Source organism: Conger conger, chromosome 7, assembly GCF_963514075.1.
Source record: "Conger conger chromosome 7, fConCon1.1, whole genome shotgun sequence".
In the NCBI taxonomy this organism is placed as follows: domain Eukaryota; kingdom Metazoa; phylum Chordata; class Actinopteri; order Anguilliformes; family Congridae; genus Conger; species Conger conger.
In genome coordinates, this window is record NC_083766.1 from 29,039,646 (window position 1) to 29,059,197 (window position 19,552).

General features: G+C 43.5%; 1 protein-coding gene across 1 annotated transcript in view; it reads right to left on the bottom strand.

Annotated features, from left to right (window-relative positions):
• Nucleotides 1-19,213, bottom strand: part of LOC133133913 (LHFPL tetraspan subfamily member 6 protein-like) — a 47,368-nt gene extending 28,155 nt beyond the window's left edge. The window contains exons 1-2 of the mRNA XM_061250205.1: nucleotides 18,872-19,213; nucleotides 17,673-18,193 (exon numbers count right to left, since the gene is read on the bottom strand). Coding sequence (XP_061106189.1) covers nucleotides 17,673-18,057 — 385 coding nt within the window. The 5' untranslated portion in view covers nucleotides 18,058-18,193; nucleotides 18,872-19,213. The remainder of the gene's footprint in view (nucleotides 1-17,672; nucleotides 18,194-18,871) is intronic.
• Between the last annotated feature and the right edge of the window lie 339 nt (nucleotides 19,214-19,552).

The window sequence follows — 19,552 nt, forward strand, 5'->3', positions numbered from 1 at the left end:
CACCTCAATAAAGTGGTAGTCACTTCAGTTCAGTGAAATGACAGTTCAAGGAAGGATATTCTGATTGTGACTTTATGTGTGTTGTGTGAGTATGGGGGTGGGAAAGGGTACCACATCTGTTTAAGCTCTAGCCACTACACATGAGAGCTTCCTCCACCCAAATCCGACAGAAGGGAGTCTGACATCCTGCCCCCACTCCTCATCTGACTGGAAGGGGAGGGGGCTGCAAGATTGGGGCTGGATCACAGCTGACACCACAGCGAGGGGCACAAAAATGTGAGTATGATTTGGAATTGTATTTGTTCAGGCAGAAAAAAGTGAGGAGCAGTTCTCTCTCTGTGTGCACACACACACACACACACATACACACACACACAATCACACACACATACGCACACACACACACACCCACACACAATCACACACACATTGGTACACAGGCATATGTAATATGCAGATGGTTCATTCATTTTCCTCAATAAAAAAGTTGAGGTCTGTTGAAAAAATGTACTATCAAGTATTCTCCAGGTCATTACAGATCTGTCCTATCAACCCAGAATGAAACAGGTCACCTTCATCGCCCTCCACACTGAGAGGAAAGCAATTAAACACCTGCTCTGTGCAGCTGTGCTCCCCGCACACTTCACATCCCACTGATAGGCACCGGATGTCACATCTGGAAGACCCACAGCTGCTGCTCATTTGAGAATCCTCAGCTCCCTCCGAACGCCAGACTACCGCCCCCAGGCCTGGCGGCGTTCTGCGGTCCTCTGTCCTTGTCAAGGCAACTGCTCACACACAGCCAGAGGGCAGAAGCCCAGCTCTGTCTGCAATTAGGCCAGTGGCAAAGCAGCATGGCAGCAGGTTCAGAGATGAATACCCAGAGCTCTCCGCTGGCAGAAACCCGCTGGTACATAGTAAAATGTTCTGCTTTAAATCAACTCAAATGCTCCTTTTTACTTTTTACTACAGGGGCCCTCAACTCGGGAACATCTTTCCCAAGGAGCTTAGGCGAACTAGTTCAACAACTCCACCTTTTAACTCCCTTCTTAAAACATTTAGAAAGGGTTTTAATTAAATTTTCTTCTTTCTGTTCAGATTGTGTATGTACTTTCTCTTTATTAGTCTTTTCACTTCTTTTGCTTTAATACTTCAATATAATTATGTATATAGTTTGATTTGTTGTCAGTTTTCTTCTGTTTTAATTGCTTCTTTTTTTTTACCTTACCCTAGTGTATGTGAAGCACATTGCAAACTTTGATTTAAGAAAAGTCCTGTACAAACATGATTATTATTGCCTTCACACAGTACATTTGATCCTTCTTGTACTCTTAAAATAACTGATTGTTTCATTGTGTACCTGTCTTTAATGATAAATAGACTGCATTTATATAGAGAGTAATGAGAGAGGAAAGATATGAAATGCACTGTAAACAGGACTCAGCATAGTTTAATTATTTCACTGTGCACTACTTGCAAGCCTGGTTATGTGTATCCGAGCCCTGATATCTATGCCATGGCATGCACTGCTGGTCCTATCCCTGCACACTGGCAACCATCTTTCCCTGCCTCTGCCTTTCCCATTCAAAACGTCTTTCACATCCATCACCACCACACAAGCTTTAAACAGCACAACAACCTGATGCTGGCCTGCATCTTCATCATTTAGGCACATTGTCTAGGAACAATCCGCTTTGGTGTTGACTATAACCGCAGAACAAAAAAACCTTTGTGTTTTCAGAAAGAATTTGGCAAGACTGAGGCAGGACTATAAAGTTAATCCATGCGACGGCTGGCAAAGCTGTTGGCTAAATATGTTTAATCCTTTTGAAAAATAGACCCAAAAAAGGGAAAATGAATGGGCGAGTAAATGAACTGAGAGCTGAGGAAAAAAGACAAACTTTTAACACAAAACTAAACTGTAGCATCACAGGGCTCCTGTGTATCCCATACATAATTTTTAAAATCTGGCTTTCACCCAATCTGGCATATCCTAGCAACATATTTCAACTTGAGTGCTCCCCTGGTCGTGCAGACACTATGTGGTCCTCTGACAGTCAATCGTATTTGAAGTGATCTGTAACTGACTTCTTTGTACGCCGTTAAGAAGCGTGATTAAACATTGCCCGTCACTGATGCGTCGCACATTGAGAAGCCTTTATTGAATGCCACCATTTCTTGCACAGATGTCGCTTCTTCAGAAAGCAAAATTGTATTAGAGTCAGACAAATCACATTATGAAGAGTAGGTTGCTGTCTCACAGTTTTACAGTCTGTCAGTTTGAATTTCTCTTGCTCTTTTCCATACAGAATGGAAAACTGGGCTGACTGTCCTTGTCAGAAGCTGCTTTCTACTGGGCCACCAAAAACGTCTCTATTACTTTCCTACCGCAACCATATACATCAACAGCAAAAGTACACCACCTAAAAGTAGGGATGGAGAGCATCTAAAAAGAAATTGAATAGAAAATAAACACATATTTAGACCTCCCACAACAGAGTACAAAATAAAACCTTGGTAACACTTTAAATGGTAAATGGTTGGCATTTATATAGCGCCTTTATCCAAAGCGCTGTACAATTGATGCTTCTCATTCACCCATTCATACACACACTCACACACCAACGGCGATTGGCTGCCATGCAAGGTGCCGACCAGCTCGTCAGGAGCATTTAGGGGTTAGGGACACTTCGACACAGACCGGGCGGGGGATCGAACGGGCAACCCTCCGACTGCCAGACGACTGCGCTTACTGCCCGAGCCATGTCGCCCCACTTTACAAGAAGGTTACATGAATTGTCATTAACTAATGCAGTTGTTAATTACTGTTAAAGACTGAATGAGAAGTCAATCTTCAGCTTTCTTTATGAATTTGTACATCATGAATTAATGTTAGGAAGTACATTAGTTAAGGCCAACTCATGTTCCGCTGCCTCAAGACAATGATTTTCACTGGGTGAATCGAAGCAAAGCCCAGTTGAGCATTTGTCATAATAATCATGTCCTTTCAATACACAGCCAATCAATTCGTTTTTTTTTTGTGATTTCAGACAAAACTGCAGAGGGTCAATTACAAATAACTGCCTAATTTCCATCACTTCATACAATTATACTCTTTGTAGATCTTGACTATTTAAATACTGTATGTGCTAAAAAATAGGAACTACATGAGAACACTATAAACCCTCATGTTTCCGTTATAGAAATATTATGAAACCCCATTCTTTTGAATGTTATTTGCCAAGTAGATTGGCAGATGACCACCACTTTGGCATTTCATCAACTTCCTGTTACAGAGACACACTGGCCATCCTGCGGACTCTGAGATAATACTAAATATTTTATGGAGCAACATCTTAAAAAGAACCAGAGATAAAAAGAAGACTAAAAGGGAAAAGGCTCTAAAGGAGAAGATTTTTCTGCAGAAATTTCCTTTACAAGCGCACACACCACCAAATTATCCGGCACAGCTGGAGCGATTATGGTTTGTTTACTTAAAGCACTCGGTGGTGCTGACTGGTTTAGACAAAAAGGCACAGCTGGGGGTCCAGGCCCTCGGCATTATCCGCTTTGGACCTATTTACCCACAGTCTTGAGTGGAAAAAACAGGCTCAGACTCCAGTGGGCATGGTGCAGTCTCAAAGCTACAGTTTCTCCACAGTTTATCAGATTGTCTATCTGTGACCCTGCAACAAAGCAGGAAAGGGGCTGGGGCCCCTGCATTCGGAGGCAGTGAATACAGATAAATCTCAGAATGTTCTGGAACATGTCTCCACAACCGGATCTGGTTACCCTAAGCAGCCCTGGCTGGACCTCAGTTCTGTGTGTTCTCTGGAACAAAAGGAAGAGTGCGGGGGGAGTGCGGGGCTGGGACAGGGTCATAATGGGGTGCCCAAAAGCCTCCTTAACTATTCAGCAACAGAGAGCCACTGTTTCCTGGACCTGGACAAAGAGACCCTGGCACAAAAGCAGGTGAAAGATACTGTAACTACGAAGAAATATAACTCAGTAGAGGGTAGTCTGCACTGTGAGTGAACTTTTCCTTTCTGGCCTAAGACTAAGGGAAACTGGCTACAGGACTGACTGTATCTATATCCATCATAGGGAAACTTAGCATATTGCATCCTATTCCAGCATACACAATCATATTTTTCATATTCAAATTGAAACTGCTGTATTGACATGAAGTACACCTATAAATATTGCCAAAGCGTACATTCAGAAATGCAGAATTACATTAGAACATGAATGTAATTTAAACAATCACTTTTGCAGTCAGATGGTAGAGGTCATCTTGTGCTCACAAGAAAACAAATTGTATTATGTTGAGATCACGAGATAATACGCTATGAATTCAAGATAACAGGACCAAAGAAAAAAAACCATTTGTTTTAGCCCTTTGTAGCAGCAGGAGTGTGATGACAGTACTGGGTGGCCTGGATAAGGTGGGGTTAGGACCGAAGAGGAAAGGAGCACACAAACACAGGCACTAAACAATGACCTTCTCCCTCAGGTTCCTGGCTAATGTCAATTCTCTGTAAATATCTAATGTCGATCTCTATTGCCACTTGTACTCTCTCTCTCTCATTACTCTTTCTTTCACTCTCTCTCTCTCCCTCTGACCTCCAACCTTGCCTCTCTTCCCTGTGCTTTCACTTTCTCTCTCTTAAAAACAAACTATGCCCCTGACATCTCGGAGCAGACCCTGAAATGTGGCTCTGTGATCTTTCCAGCTGTTGCAAACATGCTACGTTACAGGCCGCTGCTTCCAAGGAAACGGTGTTCTGGTCTACTGAGAGACCACCTCACTCAAATTCAGGTCATGTTTTTTTCTGATAAAATTCCCCATATTTCTCTCCCCCATACAGTGAATTTTACATTCCAACCCATTTTATATTTATCTTTTACTATTCCTTGTGTAATCACATAGTTCCACATAGTTCCATTGCTGCCAAAATTCTAGAATTCCAAGATCCACTCACACAGCTGAAACTGCTGTTTGTCACAGTGTGTTAGAGAATCACAGTTGCCATGCAAATTCCTTTTTTACTGTTTGTTGTCCAAATAACAGGCACAAAGAAATGTATACTTCACCAGTTGGGAGTACTTTAAACAGAATAAATAGAAAGTCTGTAAATTGCACTCACAAATTAACTGAAATGGTAAGTACTTGAATACATCTTCGATGGTAACTTCATTGTCTACACATAAAAATGTTTTTCAAGATTCCCCTGGTTTCACATTCAGAGTCAGTCCAGTTCTCAGAGAAGTCCCGGTGACCCCTACATCAACCCTGACAGTCAGAACAGCCCACTGCAAAGCAGGAGGGGGTTGAGTAGTACCCCCCACTTCAGAGAGGATTACCAGGGAGAAACAGAATCCCCTGATAAGCAGGGCCCTATGTTGTCCTCACAGGTACAGAACGAATAGTACTTCATTCACACAGCACTCTTCATAAGCCCGAAGGATTTAACCTTATCTATCAGGAATCACAATTCCTTGTTATTAGATAATGCCAAATACCAACATTCGTCATAAGGAAACATTCACTTGATGACTTTCTTATAATTCAATAAAAGGCAGCTTTTGTTCCATTAACTGTGGCTTTGAAAATGAAAAAAAAAAAAGAAGTGCCTGCACTCTGTGTAGGCTCCCCAGTGCAATAATTTTATTAACGCCAAAGAATAAGTAACATTGTGAGCCAGGTGGCTCTTTCCACTAGTTTTGAAGCTGAACTCGTCCTTTTTTATTCAGTCCACTGTTATGTTCGGACCTCTCTTTTTTTGCACCTGTCTTTATTTTCTGTTATCTACTTCATTAAATTCTTTACATTGCTTAATGCGTGAGCTTTACTGAGCTATAAGCACTATTTTTTTGTTTTTCGGGCCTTGTTTTCTCAGGGAGGAGAATTGGGCATTGGGAGTGCTGTCGATGTACACCACTGCTTCAGTGAGAAACAGCACACCTCTCAGCAACAGCCTCGCTGGGAGGTAGTCCCAAAATATGGCCAGACCAACAATTCAGGGGCTCTGAAGCTGGTGCTGAAGAGGGTCAGACCAGCAGCACCCCTATCTCATAATACAGAGGGACAGCCTCAGCAAGGATCAGTGCAGGACAGGCCAGCCTCTCAGCCCCTAAGCAGGGCACACCTTCCCCCAAAGAAGCGCTGGGGTCACCATCTTAAGTAATGCCTAGGCCATGTCCGATCCTCCATGTAAGGAGTTAGGTCTACCAAAAAAACTAGATGAACACGTTATATGAATACACAGCCTATTAATTTAAAGAGTTTGAAATTTTGAGAAAGTCTAAAGTTTCTGTATGTTTTATTATCTAGTTTGGTTTTGATTTAGGGTTGCCGGTTCTATATGGTTTATTATCCAATCAGCTTCAGAAAAAGACAGATGGCTTCTAAATATCTAATCTGGCTCTGCAATAAATTAAGGAATGTACAGAAAATGTTGACTGTAGATGTTTGTAGACACAGTTCCAAAAAATCTGGCTGGCAACTTTGAACCATTTTCCCCCAAGCCTGTTTTCAATCCTCTTATATAAGGCTGATTCACTGTGTGGCAACACATAGCAGAGACATGGATGATGGCTGAATTTGAAGAGCACATGTGCACCATCAAGACTAGAGTATAAAAAAAGAAACACACAAAAGAGTATGTTTGGTACTTCATAAAAAGCTGCTAGACATTATGTAACTTTACAGTAGCTTTCTTTCTTTCTTTACATTAGCTAGCTTGCTAAATATAAGGTTATTCGCTCCAATTAGCAAGCTAGCTAACTTTAGTAGCCTAACGTTGACTAACATAAACCCGAGAGGAATACCGTTACCTAGCTAGGTCACTAACATGTGTTTATATATCTAGCTATGTATATCTGTGTATCAAAGAAGTTTGCTAAGTTGCATGATTTGCTAGCAAAGTTACAGCTATTATTAGCAATGTTATTAGGACCCCCACTGTGCACAAAAAAGCTAAGAGTCTTGCCTAGCAACACCCCTCCTCACATATTTTTCCCTCGTTTTAACGTGGACACGCATTTGAGTCAATGGAATATAATGTCTAACAAAGAAAACATATTTAGCTTGAATACAAACAAACACTTTGGATTATGAAAAAATGTATATGGACAAAATAAACTTCAAGATGAATATAACTGAAGTGACAGCAAAGTAAGTACATTACTTCAGTTAACATTTTCAGTTTTCAGAGATCGGATAACTGTAGAAAGTATTTTAAAAAATATGTTCATAAAGTCCTTTAGGGTGTAATAAGCAATTGTGGGATGGGGAGTCTGTTTTTATTTTATCGAGTTAAAGGGAGAAGTGATAGGCTAGCTTTAGAAGCGTCTCCTCCATGCTCTGAGAGTGGACCTTTGCCGTGTTTGTGCAATGTGTGAAAATAAATGTTCACATTATGGCAAACCTCCCCACCCTCCCCTTTTGGTTTGGAAACAGTTTGTAGAGGGCTGCACAGTGGAAGGCACAGCTGAGTGAACAGACAGGATTGTGTTACAATGCACAGTGGCCAGGCGGATGTAGGAAATGTGGGAGGGATGGGGGGTAGGGACGACATTTTCTCCACAGCATTCCACAGCGTTCCCAGCATTCCGAAGTCAGACAAAGGATGCCCTGACATGCAGGCTTAGGCAAAAATCACTGCAATGTTGTTACAAATAAAAAAGATTCAAATAAACATATCAGTCAAGGTGGAAACATAATGATGGTGTTTGCTACTAGGATAGAGGTATAAACCATGCAAAAAGAGGAGAGAACCCACAATTACAGTAAATGTGACATACACACATGCAAATACATGTGTTTGAACCGCGAAACTATCCCTGTTGACATACAAAACAGGTATACACATATTCACGTGTGTGAATGCATGCATACCGGCACACACACATGCCCACACAGACGTATATTACAGTCAGCACTTCATGGAGCCCAGGCTGGAGCCTGTCACTATCACCCAGGCAGGTACCACAGAAGCCCTGACCTTCCGCCACCTTCCCCCTGGCCCCCCACATCTCCCAGCATGCTCTGGTCAGGAGAGGTCAGTTAAAATGAGCCTTCATTCTCAGCGCACCATAGACTCCAATTTCTATGCGCCTCTCACTGTCTAATGCAGTTCCACAATTTCGTTTGAGCTGTGGCTTTTCAATTAATCTCTGCTCGTTTTGTGACTCATGCGCGCGCTTTAGAGACTATCGTCATCGAGCACGTCTTCACCCTCCGGCCCTGCCAGAGGGGCCATGTGGTACGACTTAAGAAACAGGCGTGCCAGATAAACAGGTGGCCCTCACGACTCAGCTGATGAGTGGGCGATGCGGGTATGTATGGTACTGTACCATGCACAAAGTTACCTGCTCCTCTTGTGTCTCAGAATGCTGTAATAGTCACTGAAAAGACAGGCGTGAAGCCTTTGTTTCACATACACAGTAACACACTCTAGCGCTGGCTCTTTCACACCCTGTCAAACTTAAAAGAAATGGAATATACTCTGATATATTAAAATGCAATTGCAGTATATCCAAGAATGTATTGATACATAAAATAATTGAGCAAAATATTTGACAATAACCCTTCACAAAATGCAGGAAAATATCTCATTATTGCCTCTTTCAGATCTTCACTATATTGGAATATACTGAAATATATTGTAAATATATAGATGATAAATGATAAATAGAATATATTTCACAGCAATACCTTTCTGATCATGTTAATATATATTATTACAGTATAATACAGTGTATTTCATATAGATATTTCATTTTATTTTTGAGACTTATGAAGTACTTTTGCTGCTGCAGCCTATCCACTTAGAGGTTTGCTCTTCTGCATACCACTGTTGTAATGTGTGGTTATTTGCGTTACTGTCACCTTCCTGTCAGCTTTGACCAGTCTGGCAATTACCTCTCTCATTAACAAGGCACATTTGCCCACAGAACTGCTGCTCCCTGCATGTTTTTTGTTTGTCAAACCATTCTGCATACTGCAAACTCTAGATACTGGTGTGCGTGAAGAACCCAGGAGATCAGCACTTTCTGAGATATTCAAACCACCCTGTCTGGCACCAACAATCATTCCGCAGTGAAAGAATGTTTCCCAATTCTGATGGCACATGTGAACATTAACTGAAGCTCCTGGCCTGTATCTGCATGATTTTATGCATTGGACTGCTGCCCCATGTTTCCGGATTAGATAATCACATGAATAAGTAGGTGTACAGGTGTTCCTAATAAAGTGCTCAGTGACTATGTAATACTACATTTTCCATAAGAGCGTATTTTTCAAATATTGTTTTGTGTTCCATTTATATAAGATAGATATTGAATATATCTGTGAAATAGATGTATCATATAATGCACATATTTTCAGTATAGCGTATTCCATTCTTGTAAATCCGGCTCAAATGCGTGAGTTCAGCCACGTCGCAAACTGCCCCCAACAATTGCGACACCAGGAGATTTCCTGACCTCAGGGTTTTACCAGGGATGACCTAAAACAGCTGCTGCTTGACCGAACTGTGACAAACAGGAAACAGGAAGTGAGGTGTCAGTGGGGTTATAAAACTGGATGAGGTTTGAGCCGAACACAGGAGACCAGTGTAATCAACATTACTGATTAAAGCTGACCCTCCTGGGGTGCCCAGGGCTGGGATCTCAGTTAGCGTACATTAGTTTGTTAATCTGCCTGACACAGAGTTTAACTCATAGTGTCCCGTGGTCACTGAGACTCATTCCCACAGCTGGGATTAGCCTTAGAGTCCACAGATAGTGCCCTGCTCATGGGTACAAACAGATTCACAGTTAGTGAAGCAATTTCGCTATCCTTCTGAAAACATGTCGCCACTCCACAGCGATGCCTGGCTGGTCCTCTGAATGGAATGCCTGGACTTTCCTGATAAGAGGTGAGAGAGGTCTCTCTCTCTCTCTCTCTCTCTCTCTCTGTTTCTCCCTCACTCTTCCCCCCACTCTGTCCTGCTGTATCTCTCTCACTCTGCCTTTCCTATCTATATCTCGCTCACTCACTCTTTCTCTTCCCTTCCCTCTCTCTCCCTATCTCTGTTTTCCTTTTTGGGGTATCTGGTAAATCTGGTACAGTCCCTGTCTGTTTCTGAGCTCTGATGAAAAGAGCAGCATACACTGCAGCCACCTTGCCTCCTTGGCCAGGAATGTAAACTAAGCAAGATTGCTCATAGGCTCACATACTCTAAAGAAGGTCCACAGGCTCACAGACTGTAAGCAAGGACTCACAGACTCACAGACTCTAAACCAGGACTCACAGACTCTAAACAAGGACTCACAGACTCACAGACTCTAAACAAGGACTCACAGACTCAGATAGTCTAAACAAGGACTCACAGACTCTAAACAAGGTCTCACAGACTCACAGACTCTAAACACGGTCTCACAGACTCACAGACTCTAAACAAGGTCTCACAGACTCACAGACTCTAAACACGGTCTCACAGACTCACAGACTCTAAAGAAGGTCTCAAAGACTCACAGACTCTAAACAAGGACTCACAGACTCACAGACTCTAAACAAGGACTCACAGACTCACAGACTCTAAACAAGGACTCACAGACTCACAGACTCTAAACAAGGTCTCGCAGACTCTAAACAAGGTCTCACAGACTCTAAACAAGGTCTCACAGACTCACAGACTCTAAACAAGGACTCACAGAAACAGGCGTGCCCTTCCCTCTCTCTCCCTATCTCTGTTTTCCTTTTTGGGGTATCTGGTAAATCTGGTACAGTCCCTGTCTGTTTCTGAGCTCTGATGAAAAGAGCAGCATACACTGCAGCCACCTTGCCTTCTTGGCCAGGAATGTAAACTAAGCAAGATTGCTCATAGGCTCACAGACTCTAAAGAAGGTCCACAGGCTCACAGACTGTAAGCAAGGACTCACAGACTCTAAACAAGGACTCACAGACTCACAGACTCTAAACAAGGACTCACAGACTCTAAACAAGGTCTCACAGACTCTAAACAAGGTCTCACAGACTCTAAACAATTCTCACAGACTCTAAACAAGGTCTCACAGACTCTAAACAAGGTCTCACAGACTCACAGACTCTAAACAAGGACTCATAGACTCACAGACTCTAAACAAGAACTCACAGAAACAGGCGTGCCAGATAAACAGGTGGCCCTCACGACTCAGCTGATGAGTGGGCGATGCGGGTATGTATGGTACTGTACCATGCACAAAGTTACCTGCTCCTCTTGTGTCTCAGAATGCTGTCATAGTCACTGAAAAGACAGGCGTGAAGCCTTTGTTTCACATACACAGTAACACACTCTAGCGCTGGCTCTTTCACACCCTGTCAAACTTAAAAGAAATGGAATATACTCTGATATATTAAAATGCAATTGCAGTATATCCAAGAATGTATTGATACATAAAATAATTGAGCAAAACATTTGACAATAACCCTTCACAATAAACAAGGTCTCCCAGATTCTAAACAAGGTCTCACAGACTCACAGACTCTAAACAAGGACTCACAGACTCACAGACTCTATACAAGGACTCACAGACTCTAAACAAGGACTCACAGACTCACAGACTCTAAACAAGGACAGGACAACAGGTTCTGCAGTGAGAGCCCTCTTTTACAGCCACACAATGAGCCGGCCATGCCGACCACTACAGGTTGGAGTAGCCAAGGCAATGCAGGCCCGTGGTTCTGCCCTGCCCATGATAGGGCGGGGGTGGGGAGGAGGAATTCCCCCCTCTGTGCTCAGACTAGCATTTAAAAATGAACCTGGAACAGGTGTCATTCCCCTGACACTCTGACGAGCTGGGAGCAAGCTTTTCGAACGGATGGGAAAACGGAGATAAAAGAGATGCATTGATAACACGGCACTTAACCCCCATCTCAAAGGCTCGGCCCGACAAGCGAGCGTTAATTTATCTTCAGAGCAAGCCGTTTAGAAAGGCACCCTCCCTTTCATGCTGTTTTTCTGAGCTGTAAGAATACCACCCACCTGCTGGCAGACTTTCCTGACAAGAGGAAAAAAATACGAGAAACAAGAAGAGATATCCTGGCTCAGAGGGTATCTGGCTGATAGCACAAAGTAGAGAACACAGGGCTGAAATGGGTGAAGTTGGACTGAAATGACTCCCTTGCCTGTTCTTTTGGCGCTCTCACTGCTCACTGCTCCCGGACTTTCCACCCAGCACTCCGCTCCTGTCTGTAGGCCCAGGCTCATCCCATCTACTCAACGGGTCACTGAGCACTGCCAGAGTCTGCTTCAGCCTCCCAAACACACACACACACACACACATCACTCTGATCAAACGTTGACTCTGTCTCTGAAAAAAGACCCTGATGACAGAATGAAATTGGAACCGTCACAAAGTGAGATGTGAGAGAAAAGAGGATTTCAAGATGAAGACAGCTCTTTGACCGAGGACAACACAGAAGGGGAACAAACATATATGGAAAGAGGAGCCACTTCATGGAGGACAGAAAGCTGGCTTTGAACCCTGCTTTACACAGTCAGTGTGCAGAGTGAGCAGCATGGAACAAGCACAAATGGAGACATGGATGTGTGGGCACACACACACACACACAAGAAGGCATGCACACACTCACAGAAACACACATATAAAACACACGCATACACGCACACATCCACAGACACAGGGGCTGAGAGGCAGAGAGGAAAGGAGGGAGGATGAAAGAGAAGAGTGTACTGTGAGGAAGGAAGATGGGGAGAGGAGAAACAGAGAGCTGGAAAATGAAAGAGACAGAAAAGAAATCAAGTGCAGAAGTAGGCAACAGACTGGAAAAATGGCCAAGGGATGACAACAAACAAAAATGAAAAAAAACAAGACAAAAAAAAAAAACACATTCCACTGGATTTCTGACACGAATCCCACAGGCAAAGCGATAGGAAAACTCAGGAAGATGGGGAGAGAGAGAAGGGAAGAGAAAGACAGAGGAGAGAAGAGTGAGAGAGAGAAAGATACAGCAGGAAAGAGAGAGGGAAGGGAGAGGGAGGGAAACACTGTGGTCAAACAATAGCTCTTAGCAACCTCTTTTTATATCATTGTGTTAAAATGCATTCAAAATGATTTCATTCTTAATGATGAAAAACGCATTCAATAGGTAGAAAGAGCCTGAGAGCATCTGAGGTGGTGATTAAACTAGGGGTGTTTTTCCTGAGCGACAAAAAAACCCTTTGGAAATCCTGGGCAAATTTCTCTTCAGTTAGTAATCTGTCTTTCAGAATCAGGACTTGAATATAAACAGTAAAAAATCCTTCACGCAGTAAGAACACCACATCAAAGCTTCTTTTCAATTGAATGTGTTTAAAATATATTTTCCAGTGTCTTGTGTAGATAGGGTTCACTTGACAGCTGTGACCCCTTTGGCAGTGGACACAGACACAGAAATTATTATTATTATGTAAAATAAGAAACACATACTCAGCTTTCAAAAGGAGATATAACAGATGTACAGGCGTACGCTCTGATCAAACATTGACTCTGCCACAAAAAAGACCTCAATGACAGAATGAAAAACGAACCAGCAAAAGAAATGAAGTATAAAAATGTGAGCGAGAGAGAGAAAGAGAGAGAGAGAGAGAGAGAAGTCATACAAACAGATAGATAGATACCGTGTCTAGAATAAAAATCTGGCCTTGAACCTAGCATTCCACAGTCGGTGTATAAAGTATGCCAACAGGCATTATCCCTGGTCGTCTAAATCTGGGGTCTGCGCGACAGGCAGGATGGGACAGCTCTCTGATTACTGTGGGAGCACTCTTCTGGGATCAGTTTTCCCAAAGGCCAGTGGTTCCCAAGACTCTGCTTGGAGACCCCAGTCAGATCCAGGGGTTCTTTCCAACCGCCTATCTCCTTTTCCTTTGCCTGACCCGGAAATCGTTCAAGGAAATTCAAACCTGTTAAATGTTCATTCTAGCAGCTAGAGGTAGAAGTTAGGAGGCTTTCAAACCTTTCCTGTGCAAGGAAACATGAGTGCATTCTTTGTGGAAGTATTTTAAATGACTGACCTGCGGATATACCTCTCCTCATCTGCCATGCATGTGCCACATCTGTAACTGCTGTGGCTTCAAACTGACGTTCAAGGAGCAAGGACATTCCATTTGCCTAATTCATGTTTTCTTGGTTCCCTAGTCTTCACCTACTTTTCTTGCCTCCTTTTTTTGCCTCCCCGATTCGTGGAGCTTAGAGTAAGGGAAGGTTTAAGGAAAGGAAAAAAAAATCAATTTCATGTTTTTTTTACTGTATTTAATGCATGTTTTTTAAACATGTGTTTTACGTATTCTACCTCCACCATACCTGATACAAGCCATTCATTAGTTGTATCAGGTGTGCTCAACAAGGAACACATCAAATACGTGGATCCAGCAGGGGATCCTCAAGAAGGGTTTTGGGAAACACTGCCCTAGGCCATCCATATCATAACCTTATACATTATGAGCTGAAAAGACAAAGCTGATCTCAAATCTGAGCTCCACCAAAGACCTCATGCTTCTCTGTACTGCTGGTGTGGTGAAGGTCTGTACACAGACTGAGAGTGAGAAAGCAGGAGGGAGGGAGACCGGCTGTTTCCAAACAGGTGCATACAGGCTACATCGCTGGCCATCTAAATCTGGGGTCAGTGTGACAGACAGGAAGGGATGGCTCTGATTACCACAAGTGATTTGTACCCACCTGCCATTCCACTCCATACACAGGGACACACACATGTAAACAAATGCACATGAACATGTACACACAAGCATGTAAACACTCATAATTCGCATAATTATTTTGGGAAATTCCTCCCTGGTGCAAAATCCAGCTACCAGTTGTTTCATAACCTAGCTTGTGCTGTTGTTTTGCAGCAGGGCTGTCCTATGCAGCCTTTTCAAACAAATGGAAAAGAAGCAGTGTCTGTGGAAACTGATAGGCTGAACCCAGCCTAGCTCAATCTCAGCACACCTGTCCAGCTGGATGAGCAGGTACAGAACATCCTCTCACAGGAGCCTGTGCCAGATAACCTTTGACCTCACTGCTGTTGAGGGACACACCAAGGGAGGTTCTGGTTAATCTTCCAGTGGCCTTTCACCACTGACAAAGCTTAGCACGTCCTGGGCTGCCACGGCAAACAAGGATTCATTGCTTTCTGATCCAGAAATGCCTGGCTTTAGATTATCGTGCCTGTACTCCCAGGTCACACTCTTAAACGTACACTCATAGGGCCAAGGGACGACACTGTATGTGTCCACCCTGCATATATTATGCATGTACATATCATTTTACACGTTTAATGCGTGCAGGAAAGTATACACATTTCACAAAAACATATTGTGAAACCTGCTTGATTCAAACAGGCTTTTTGTTACTATTTGTCAAATTACTGAGCTGGAAAAACCAAAGGGATCTAAAGAATCTGCACTGAATAAGTGTGAAGACTCTTCACTTCAGGAAGCCTACTGGGTCCTCCTGACACCCTCAAGGGCATTCACACGTTTCTATGGAAACATCAATTTGGATATTGGCAAACTAGCGCTAGATAATTAGGATTATTAAGCAGAGGTGTGGTGCATGAGGGTACCTCCAGTCCCCCTGATCTTTTGTCTCAACTGGCTTCATCACAGAGCTTTGGAAACTCTCGCTTTCTCTTTCTGACTCATCCTCTGTTTCCCTCACTCTGCATCAGGGCTGCCTTCGAAACCGCATGCTAGCATACTACCTGTACTAATTTCAGGGTGATTTTCAGTACGAGCTAAGTGTATGCTAAGTATGTGGTTTCCATCACAGCCCATGTCTCTCAGTACTGTTCTCTCATGTTTCTTCTTCTCTTCCTGTTGTTCTGCTGGTTTGTGTTTTTTTTCTGGGCTTTCCCTCTAATCCCTCCTCCGCACTAAATTCACCTCCAGGAGAGCAACATATGAAGAATATGCGCTATTTGGACATTTTCACTGCGAAACCAATACGTCTGTCATGCTGAATGCTGAAATCATAAGTAGCGGTAATCAGGAACACAAGAGCATCAATCCATTTGTTTCTATATTAGTGAGTGATATCTGAGTGATATTTTACCTTTCAGTGACTTTGTATGTGGCAAATGGTTTATTTTTAGCACTACCTTCTCGTAGTGAGATATACCCTTGTGTGTGATTTTGATAGTATTTCTAGTTTTAACCACTGATGAATGTGCAAATGTTATGCATCAGTGATAATATTTACAGGTTCTGCTGTAATAAGTTAATGGCCTTTAGAGCCTGCTGTCACCCACTGGACAGGTGGCCTTTTCACTTTTTGGTTCACGTTGCAAACTTCCTTCTGCAGCTGTTGCCTACCAGCTAACTCCCGCTAATCTCCCACGCAGAGCGTAACACCGTAGCACCGCAACAGAGCACCACATCTTTCCAATCTGGAGGCTGAGGTTGGCATCCAAAAAATACAAGCGCACGTGGGTATGTTAACACCCTGTCATCAAAAAAACTACTTCCACTGCACTGTTGTCTGTTCTCATTTGCTTTCCTTCCACTACACATAAACCGTGACAGGGTAATCGGAGAGTTTGTGAGTGTCTCGAGTTAATAAGAGGGCAATAAACCCTCACAAGGCTCGGTCTGCCTGAGCTCCCAACAACACCATGTCAACAGCACAGCTTCCTGTAACCACGGCAGCACACACATTTAAATCCTTTTAAGGAGACGTTAAGGATACATGCCAGCTCTTTCAGCGAGAGAAACATGACCGTCTCTGCTCTGCACAGATATTCACGCTGTTTGCGGAAAGGGTGTTTACTGAGTAGGCAGCTGGGTGAGCTGTATGGCCGCTGTACACTACCGATATCAACCTCCAGTCCGGAAGATGTTGCAGTGTCTCCAGGTTTCCGCTTGCTTTCCTTTCAATCAAAGTGTGTGGACCCTTTAGCCAATCAAAAACCTTAAATGAAACTCTTAAGTGGTGAAAAAATACAGAAAGCCAGCGGACACTGTGGCACTCTGGGACTGGAGTTTGAAATCCCTACTTTCCAGGGAAGGTGTTTGAAATCTTGAATTCCGAATAATTCAGAATGCTCAGTTTTCTGTACAGTGCATGTTGCATTGTACAGTAAAGTCTGATCAAATTTCAGGATCTAGGAAAAGAAGGGGAGGGTGTCAGTGGTGATGGAAAGAGCATAATGCCAAAATTACAGCAGGTGTGGACAGTGAATGGAGATCACTGAGGATCCATTTACACATAAGTACTTACACAGCTAATATCCGATTTCCTGGACACATCCAATACATCCAAGAATCCCACTACGATTTCACATTCAACAATTGTGGTCTGAGGACACGGGCGTAGGTTTCATTGACTTTGGGGGAAGACGCACTGCTGGACCACCTAGTCTCACTTAGGCTCACAACTAGTTGAAAAGTTAATTCATATGAAAATATTGTGGGTGACATGTATCCCTGCATATGGGTCAAAGCCACCAACGGAGTCTGTCCCAGCCAAGACGCTGACAAAAGGCACAAGAGGTAAACATACAGACCGGCCGAGTCCCTTTTTGACAGAGCTACGTAAAACTTGGGCTGCAAAACGGAGGAGCGAAGCCTGAGAAAGTTGAAACTACTTCACTGTAAAGCCAGTAACCCAAAAGGAGGGAAGGAAGACCGCGTGCTCTGACTTACCCCCGACGAACTGGATGCCCCCAGCGGCACGGCCGATGGCGCGGGAGATGAGGTCAGACATGCAGCAGCCTATGAGGGCAGTGAGTGCCACCAGCAACAGCAGGCCGCAGCCCACACCCGTCACCACCGTGCAGATGCGCCACTCAAGGCTGGGGATGCCCATGAACGTGGCGTAGCGGCCGCACTGCTCCAGCATCACCGTGGTCTGCCGCACCTCGTCCCGCACCGGGTACGAGCAGCGCCGGAAGGTTCCGAAGGACACCGGCTTGTCCATCTGCGAGCCCAGCAGCCAGTAGGGCATGAAGAATCCTACGCAGGACGCCGCCGCGCACACGAACGAAAGCAGTGCCCACACGATGCCCGTGCTCGTCAGGCTCGATGCCATGGCTCGGATTTTACCTTTGTAAGTCCCTGATATTTCACAGCCCAAGCACTTAATCAATTGACTAATCACTCCGCCTGTGTAGCTTATCCACAACGGCCAACACCATGATCCTCACAGCCTCTGCAAAGACAATGTCCTGTGGGGACGGAATGAGAGTCAATGCTATGGCACAGTGATATGACTGAAGTACAGTCAGTGTACAGTAAATGTAGCCTAGCCTACTACACATCGAATATTCGAATAGGTCACATCGAATATTCACCTCGACTAACATTGTGGACGTCATCATAAATTGCAAACAAGCATCAACATCAATGAAGTCTTATCACACATGGAAATGAGTTTGTTAGACCACATATTTTATAATGAAAAACGTGACCTCATGATGTTACATATTAAATAAGTAAGTATGTAAAGAATTACAAGGAAACATCAAAGTTTGTTGATGAAAACTAAATGGCAATAGGCAGTTGTAACTTACATGAAACCAGTAAAGTAAATAGCGATTGTAAGAAAAACGGTCGGTTACTTCCGTCAAGCAATCCAGTTCAGTTAAAAGCATGTGTAGCAACATGACAAACAATGCATTACTGTTGTTAAACATTAATAGTTTATTAGATTTGCGATAAAGGTTCCAACAACTTTGAACCGATTGGTTCACTTACAGGAGGTGAGTTTTACAAATAACTGGCAACAGCTAGTAGGAATAACGTCTCACCCCAACGTTTCTATATGTAAACTTTACCCAAGCATGTGTGCGCTGAACTGTTCTTTTTTACCCATTGAAGCATCACGAACGGGTAGTAAAACTTACGTGCTTAGACTGGTGCTGACGGTCTTTTACCTTCAGATAGTATAAATCCGTTCAGTTTTATTCCGTTTTTTATTACGTGGATTTTTCGAAAGTTTAAAAATCCACGACCATCTGATAAAAATGCCGAACAAACTGCATACGACCCGCGATATCAAAGCAGCGATGCGAATACGAGTTCCGATTCCTGTCACTTTCTGTCAGCTATCCGTTTGTATGTGTTCCATTCGAACTCCCCTGTCCAGTAAGCGATGTCACAAATGTGAATTTCAGTGAGCCTCGGGCACCCAACGCACAGAAGTAGCCTTACTGCTTCGGCTATGACCCTAAAGAAAAAATAGCGTCTACATTCCTCTGCGTTAATAGAATGGGGAGGTCTGTGTGCCACATTTTGGGAAGGGACAGTCAGTCGAAAATAAATCTCCACCCAGGGGCTGGACTGCTTGATCGTGGTCTTCTCTCTGACAGACGGCGCAGTGGGTGTACGCGCTCCGCCTGGCTGTCGAGGGCTTCGCCACGCAAAACAATGTGCAGGTTTGCGGGTTTACTTTATATCGCACGTTGTGAAGTCCCCGCTCGGCAATCCACACTGCTGGAAACAAAGCTACTGTACCGTGTTTTATTCCACAGCGGGGCTGCAGTTTCTTTATATTTCCATTGAATTTAATTTATATTCAGTTGAAC